The sequence below is a fragment of the Mercenaria mercenaria genome, chromosome 4 (genome assembly GCF_021730395.1).
Source record: "Mercenaria mercenaria strain notata chromosome 4, MADL_Memer_1, whole genome shotgun sequence".
In the NCBI taxonomy this organism is placed as follows: domain Eukaryota; kingdom Metazoa; phylum Mollusca; class Bivalvia; order Venerida; family Veneridae; genus Mercenaria; species Mercenaria mercenaria.
Window position 1 is genome coordinate 1,361,679 of NC_069364.1, and position 7,796 is coordinate 1,369,474.

The 7,796-nt window shown below is 32.0% G+C and overlaps 1 protein-coding gene across 1 annotated transcript; it reads right to left on the reverse strand.

Annotated features, from left to right (window-relative positions):
• Nucleotides 1-1,272: 1,272 nt before the first annotated feature.
• LOC128556143 (MAM and LDL-receptor class A domain-containing protein 1-like) lies at nucleotides 1,273-3,774 on the reverse strand. Its single transcript, XM_053540107.1, has 4 exons — nucleotides 3,616-3,774; nucleotides 2,578-2,776; nucleotides 2,013-2,036; nucleotides 1,273-1,808 (listed from the first exon to the last, which is right to left on the reverse strand). Exons 1-4 carry the CDS (start codon nucleotides 3,679-3,681, stop codon nucleotides 1,804-1,806), a joined length of 294 nt encoding a protein of 97 aa, XP_053396082.1. The 5' UTR covers nucleotides 3,682-3,774; the 3' UTR covers nucleotides 1,273-1,803.
• Between the last annotated feature and the right edge of the window lie 4,022 nt (nucleotides 3,775-7,796).

A 7,796-nucleotide genomic window follows, 5' to 3' on the forward strand; every position in this document is an offset into this window, starting at 1 on the left:
ATTTTTATAACTTGAACTCGGATAATTCGAACACCAACCTTCTCTCGAACTTATTGTCAGATCCCGGAAAAATCACTGTATAATGAGTTTTCTTCGATGGCTCGAACAACCGATCACTCGATCACATTTTGTTGGTCCCGCTGAGTTCGAGTTTACGAGGTTCGACTGTATTTGACATACTTCATACATTTTTTACACATCTCAACATTATTGTTAAATACACTGACCAACACATACCTTTAAAGCTGTAAGCTTGAGCTGAACGCTGTAGCATATCAGACGGAATTGTACTAGACACAGAGTACAACATTTGACCCTTTCATCCGATAAGCAATGTTGCTTAAATCTTCAGTTTAGCTAATAATTTTTTTAAAAAGATCCTTTGGGAGCAAATAATGCAAGCATGCAGAATGATAGCAGACTTGGTTTGACTGAGTCACATCATGAAAGGTAATGAAAAATGCAACACCTTTCACGAACTCTTATCACCGGCTTAAGCGGAACTCCATTACACATCAATTGAATGTACTCTATTATCCCAAAGGACCAGAAAATAAAATATAACAACACTAAATCAAAGCGAGACATTTTACAGCCGCCACTCTGCACTTAAAGACTGCGGTTGTGATAGTTGATAAAATCTGTACATGATCCTTTGGAAGCAAAAAATGCAACCCATATGCATTAAAAAGCAGTTTAGATTTGCCAACATAGTCACGCTGCATCTGCATTGGTCATTGCAGGTTATGAAAACGGGCTTAACCCTTTTTATGCTGAACACAACTCAGTTTGCCTATGTGATTAGTGTATATCATAATCAGCCTTCATATCCGTTTCTTACATCCTTTGAACTATTGATATTACTCTCCAAGTTCATTATAGAAGTTAAGCAAGGTAAGTGTTAATACAGCTGTGCTAAAAGCAAAAATAGGGTTCATACCTATATAAAGATCTTTTTATAAGCACCAAGTGGTTTATTACTCGTTTGAGATGTAGATGTCATTCACATATAATATTTTTCTTAGCCCAGATGAGAAAAAGGTAAAGGCAAATGAATGCCGTAAATGGTATTTCAATCAGTACTTACAGATTCTCTGCTATTAACTGTCAACCTTACATGAATAAGTTACGTTACGGAGAATATATGCCATGCTAAGGGATCTAATGTACGATCAATTGGACTGCGATATCCCTTTTGAGCTATGTTGGTGGGTGACCCTAACATTTACTATTGAGCGCTCTATTCAAAATAAAAACCAAACAACATATTTTACAAGCTCTTTATTAACAAACAGCACATATTTTTCTTAAATAAAATCAAGCAAGAAAAACAAACCACAGACTATTCTACATGTTACATGATGACCTTTATGACAAGATATTTTATTACGTCCTTTATAAAAACAAATTATGTTACATCTTTTGTGACAAAACTTTTGTTACATCTTTTCAACAAGTAAAAACGTTTCATCTTTTATGACAAGAAATTATATTACTTCTTTGATTACAGGAATTCACGTCTTCAATGAAAAGAAAAAATAACACTTTTCGCAGCACTATACAGTTATATCTTATTACTGCTTTGTACTGCATTCAATCTATTGCCAAAAAACATAATATATAATAATTATATTATATTACTCGCCGAAAAGTAACAAATTATACAGTATGTGTTTCTAAGTGCATTTTATTGAATTGCAATACATACAATACCACAGAACAAAAGACAAAAAATTTTGTAACAACTATACAATTGACACTCTTGATTAATATGATGAAGTAAAATATTCGCCCTAGTCGTCTCTAACCTGTAATGAAACCATTTTACCATTAATGAGTTAAATAAATTGTAGCAATGGTTATTTATCAAAATCCGAATTTCTCTAATTAATATATAAGATAACATATTTACTTATATAATATACGATAAGAATAATATTATTATTTAATACACAAATTGAAAATTAAAAGAAATTACGATTAAATAATGGAGAGTCTTCAAATAAACCTACCGACTATGGGTGCTCCGTTGCTCCCTGTAAAATCGATATATTTCAGATTTTATTCACTCGGCAGCAAACGTTAAAATTAGAAAACATTTCTTCCTATTTCTTCCTATTCCAATTATTTTTTATAAACCCAAACTTTATCTACAGTTCCAAAATCTCCTAAATTATGACGAACACATGCTAGCTAGTATATTAAATTGAAATAAACAGATAGATGTTTGAAATAATTTTTCCACTGAAAATAACGAACAGACGACAGAAATCGAAGAGGAATAGGTTCGAATATTTAGTGCATAAAAATCATTCATTGAATAATGAAAACCTGAGTTTCTCATTTAATTAAAATGTATCAAATACGACGTCGTAGATAATCAATATTCAAAGATTTATTAGATAAAAGAAATATAATCAGAAACACACAAACGCAGCATTCAAATTTAATGAATTCTTCAAACATTCCGAATACTAAACCCCCTTTTGTCAATTTAGTACTCTTTGCATGGGATTGAAACATGCGCAACTTACTATTCTGTGATAAAGCTCTCTACGACCCCAACCTATACCATACCTTGGCATGGTCCATCATGTATGAATAAATCGTCTACTGCCGTATCTCCATGATATGTTGCTCCGACGTCGGCCATGAGGACGATTCTGTAGTCATTTGGAACAGAATCTCTGGCTATTGTAACAGAAGCTTTATTCCATTTTTGCCCCTTGTCCCCTGCCTCCTTAAGCAACTGTGTTTCCATTTTCGTACACGTATCCTGCATCAGGGTAAGGGTTAGGGTTTGTTTTAAATACAAAGTTGAAATGTATATCCTCAAATTCTTGGTAAGGGTTAATTAGAAATACAAAGTTAAAATGTATATCCTCAAAATCTTGGTTTAAAGATATGGATACGAATGAAATTTAATCAGACAATGTCTTTTAGGTAACAACATTAGCGGTAGCAAACACGGTATAATTCACGTTACAACCCGGTACAGTCTAGTTACTTTTTCATTTAGGTATAAATAAGGGTTTTATGATCAGCAACTATTTTAGTTTAAAGATGGACTGAACTTTCTGCATCAATACAATTATATGTGAGATTCGACTGTCTTTATGGAACTGTGATCATATTTCACAAAATTTAAACAGACACGTAGTTCATTGTACCACCACAGATGATTCTGACATTCCGATGTAAAAATGTATTATCTATATGTTTAAGTGACTGCAAATCGAAGAAGCACTGTAACTTGCCATATTTATAAAAGGTGCACATTTCATTACCTGTCATAAACCAAGCCTGCTGCTGAAATATGCATTGAAAGTATTTATTATAAGTAAGTGTAGAACAGAATTCTGCTTAATCCGGTACTAGGGAACGCAAGGATGGAGCTCATTTCATTACCTCTCATCTAAGGACTCGGCTTTTCATTGGTTGATTGCGTTTTATGCTTAAAGTATTGTTTTACATATTCAAAAGAAACACTACGACATTTTGTCAATGGAAAGTTAGGTGCGTCCAAACTACCAACTAGAAATTCTGGACTTCTTAGCGGCAGTTTAAGATTCAATATATTTACATAGATAAAGGATTTAGTTGTCATATGTTTACCTGTATAAATACGAACAATTGTCCAGATCCATCTCCAAACATATAATACCAAAACTCGAAACACATCGTCCTGTTCGCCGGTAGGACATGCGATGAAATACTGGCATGTTCCCCGTATTTTCTTGGTGATGACGATTCTATATATATGTACTTTCCCTGTACTGTAAAATGATCAGTTTAAGCGTTTTAGTTATGTTTCACTAATTTATAGGATGTCTATGCACATGTTTTCAATCATTATCATATTTAAAAGCAGAAAAAGGTATAAACAATCTTAATAACAAGGAAGACGAAGTCTTACAGAACATTGTTCGCAAAAACAAATTCGAAATTTCTGTATAAGTTCGATATCATAATATCAGGTTCCATTTCTTTTGTTTTAACAAAAGCTTCACTGCTTTTTTACAAACTTAATTAGCTCTTATCTTATTATATTTCACTTGCATTATTTAATAAATGAACTCGCAATAATACGTATACTAAAAAGGATCCGCCTTCTACTGTTTGATTTTTCCGTAACAAGCTTCTTTAAACATAGGATACTTACATTTACATTATGCAACGTTAGAACGGTAAAAGAACTTTTCAAATTTTCCAAATATCTTGATTTATTTCACAGAACTATTTATTTAAATTCAAATGTTGGCTTTACTTATCTGTGAATTATTACTATTTTTCCTGTTACGCATAAAACAAAAATCTTTCTATGATAAACGCTAAACGAATCGTATTCTTGATATTTTGACATAAAGTTTACATTTTCCCGGACGAATTGAAAATTCAAAATGTTTCAAGTACCAGACTTGGGCAATTTTGTATTGATGTGTCAGGATCTTGCACAATAAAACAGGAATTCAAGGAAAACTTAATGCAGATTAAATGGAAAAAACAAGACCTAGCATTAGCTCCAAATGCTCAAGATGAAAGAAAGTATGTTTATTTTAACTTTATTCATTTTGGATGCCTAATTTTAGGACGCAATCAAGCTGCAATCTGTCGAAGTCATCTTGACAGTCTGTATCAATGTTATAATATAAAATTTCTATCTTTGTACAGATACTTCTGAATATAATTTCATTATGATATATATATTTGTAATATGACAACTAAAATCTTTTAAAACTAATACTCCTATAACCGTTTACTTATAGCAACTTATGTAATTGTAAATAGATGTGCATTCAAAGGACGTTATTTTTATATACCTCGAAGATATAAAGAGAATAGAACGGTCTTCACTTAAAGAAAATTAAATAGTACATAAATCATTCTGTTACAGATAATTACATTGTAAGACTAAATTTCAATCTCTGTCTCAAAGACTTACCTGTAATGTTCACATGGAAATATCTGGTAATATTAGGACCAGACCCGTCTGAACCAGTGCATATGTAAGTTCCAGAGTCCCCTATTGCTGCATGTGGTTGGCGGTAAACTGACGCTAGATATACATACATAGAAACATTCAGTGAAGTTATATAGAATGCTTCATGTTTAAAATCTTTAAGATACTAAAACGTAAATTAGATCAATTTTAACAGTGGTTAGCAACTATAAAAGTCTAAACGTAGGTGGCAGTTCTAAATAATAGAAAGAGAGCGTTAAAAATTATTTCAATTTATCAGATACATAGTTGCAGAACACTTCTTCAATTTTTTTTTCAGTAAAGCTTCTAGAGTTCCTGCAAGTGCTTAAGATATTACATAAATCCTCAAACCTTTGATATTTTCATATTCAAACCCGCAACCATTTAATTTTGACCAGTACAGTGTAGGCGGATGCAGCCCAGACATGCTGCAGTTCAACGTTAGTTCACTACCGACAGGTACTTTCAAATATGTTTCTTTCGGTCCATCAAGTGCGTGCTGTACTGAAGGCGAAACCAGATTGATACAAAATTAATATCGTCCATAATAGGTAATATTTAAGTGGAAATTTATGTAAAAATAGTTGTATTATGTTCATGTCAAATTACATTTTTAATATCCTTAACAACAATAAACACAAATTCAAATGTAACATGGGTCATTGATTAACTAATATTCTTCATGTTAATGAAGAGGTAGGCCGAACAAATAAATTGTTCTCTTCACACTGAGCGCCAGATCATCTTCCCGTTTGGAGAAACTAGAACACAAATAAAACAGTAATGTAAATATGATAACAATTAATTCGAAGGAAACATTACTGTTTGGTAGTATCACAAGTTCTCTCAAAAATCCCTTCGGACATTTAAGCAGGAAAAATGGGACACATGAGAAAAGCAGATTCCTCTAACACAAGGATTACCCGTGCAGGGATCAACAAATATAGATGATGTGACAGAATACATAGAAGGTTATTTAAAACAAGCAGATTGAAACTCATTTTCCATGAACACATGTCTGTTGTTTTTAGAGTATTTTACCAGTGGAGTTACCAGTAGTACTGGGGGTAAGGATTCATCTCTTATGCATTTATCTAAACTTGGGTTAAATACATTAAAATGAAATATGAAATGAAAGTGAATGTCCCACTCAATTTGTTGTACGTAAAACATGTACCTACTTTAAATGATAAGACATTAAAAGTGGTAGCTTAAAGCAACAATAAAGAAATGAAAAAAATATCTATGTTTTCTCAAAACTAATTTTTTAAGTATTTTGTTTTCAATATATTTTTTATGTCTCTCAGTAATGTATATGGAAAAGGTACACAATAAAAAACTAAGAAAGACTTTAATTGATTTTGCATAACTGCTTATTCTTGTTATAAAGATTTTGATATCTAAATATGATAAAAACTAAATAATGATTCAATATAATTTTGAAGTTTATTACATTGTTTTTCAACCCATTTCGCAAATGATCAATTTAAAGCATAATTACGCCAATGTTCTTAATCACTTGCCTGAAGTCAGAGCACCAAGAGCGTAACTTTTAAGTGCACTATTAATAAAGCCGCGACACTAAATATCACTCACTCCATCGGATTTTAGGATTTAGGAGAAAAGCATCTAGAAGTATTACACTTTATCGGTCATCGCATCATCAAGTAAGAAAGCGTGGCGACTAACTGCAGAGGAGTCCAATCAACTAACGGGCTCTATGCTGAACGATTTTCACATTGAATACTCTTTTGATAAAGCTTTTTGTACATATTTTACATATTTTATCAAAACAAACTCTGAATTTTATCAACCACATCCCTATAGTACTGTTTTAAAGTTTGAGTTATTTTTATTTAAAAGTTCTGACAATCTTAGTACAATTTAGTGAAAGCCTTCCGTCGGGTTGATGTATCAAATATTTTAGGAAGATTTTATTAAAATCCTCTTTATTTGAACAAGCTCATACAAAAAGAATAAGTTGTAAAATATAGACACCGTATAATGTTTCCCATAAGAGTAACACAATCTTGAAATTGATTGTTTATTTTTAAATATATAACTGCTTGGTGGCTAGATATATAAATGTGATATGGTTGCCTTCTACAAATAACGGAAATATCATAAATGCTTATGTTTCCAATGTATAATAACACATCAATTAGTGCTTCAACTATACCAGGAAATGAGACCCCGTTAAAAGTCAATTTTTTCTTCAGCTAAAGCCTTACAATGCCCGTGTCATTGTGTGGCTGTAACCGTTTCCGTTGTGAACATAAAATATTACAATTTTGTTCAATCATACTTAAGATAATTATTTTCCGTAATATTTGCCAAGTATTAATTCTGATTACCACTGTAGACAGTTTTATTGAATTCATTGTTTTTACCTCCCATTACGGCTCTCTGCTTTCAGGGCGCCTTTTTACAAATTCAATTAACTATCACAACAGCAATATTTAAGCGCCTTGTGTATATTTTTTAGTCCTGTGGGATCATACAGTCCATTCGATACATGTGTAAAGATAGTCCGCTTAATCGGTGCTATTAGGCGTGAGAGATGTTGCACATTTTATTACCTTTCATGAACATACTCAATCAAACCGAATCTGCTATTGTTCTTTTTGGTTGCATTCTATGCTTCCAAAGCATCTTTTTACAGATATATTTTCTAACTGCCTAGGGTCATATGTAGTAGTTAAGGGATTGTTTATTTTAACGATATTTTTATGCAGTATACCTGTTTGGACAGTTATTTTGTCCTTTTTACTTAGACTTTTAAGCCTTATGGAACTTGGAAAGGTTTGAGTAGTAT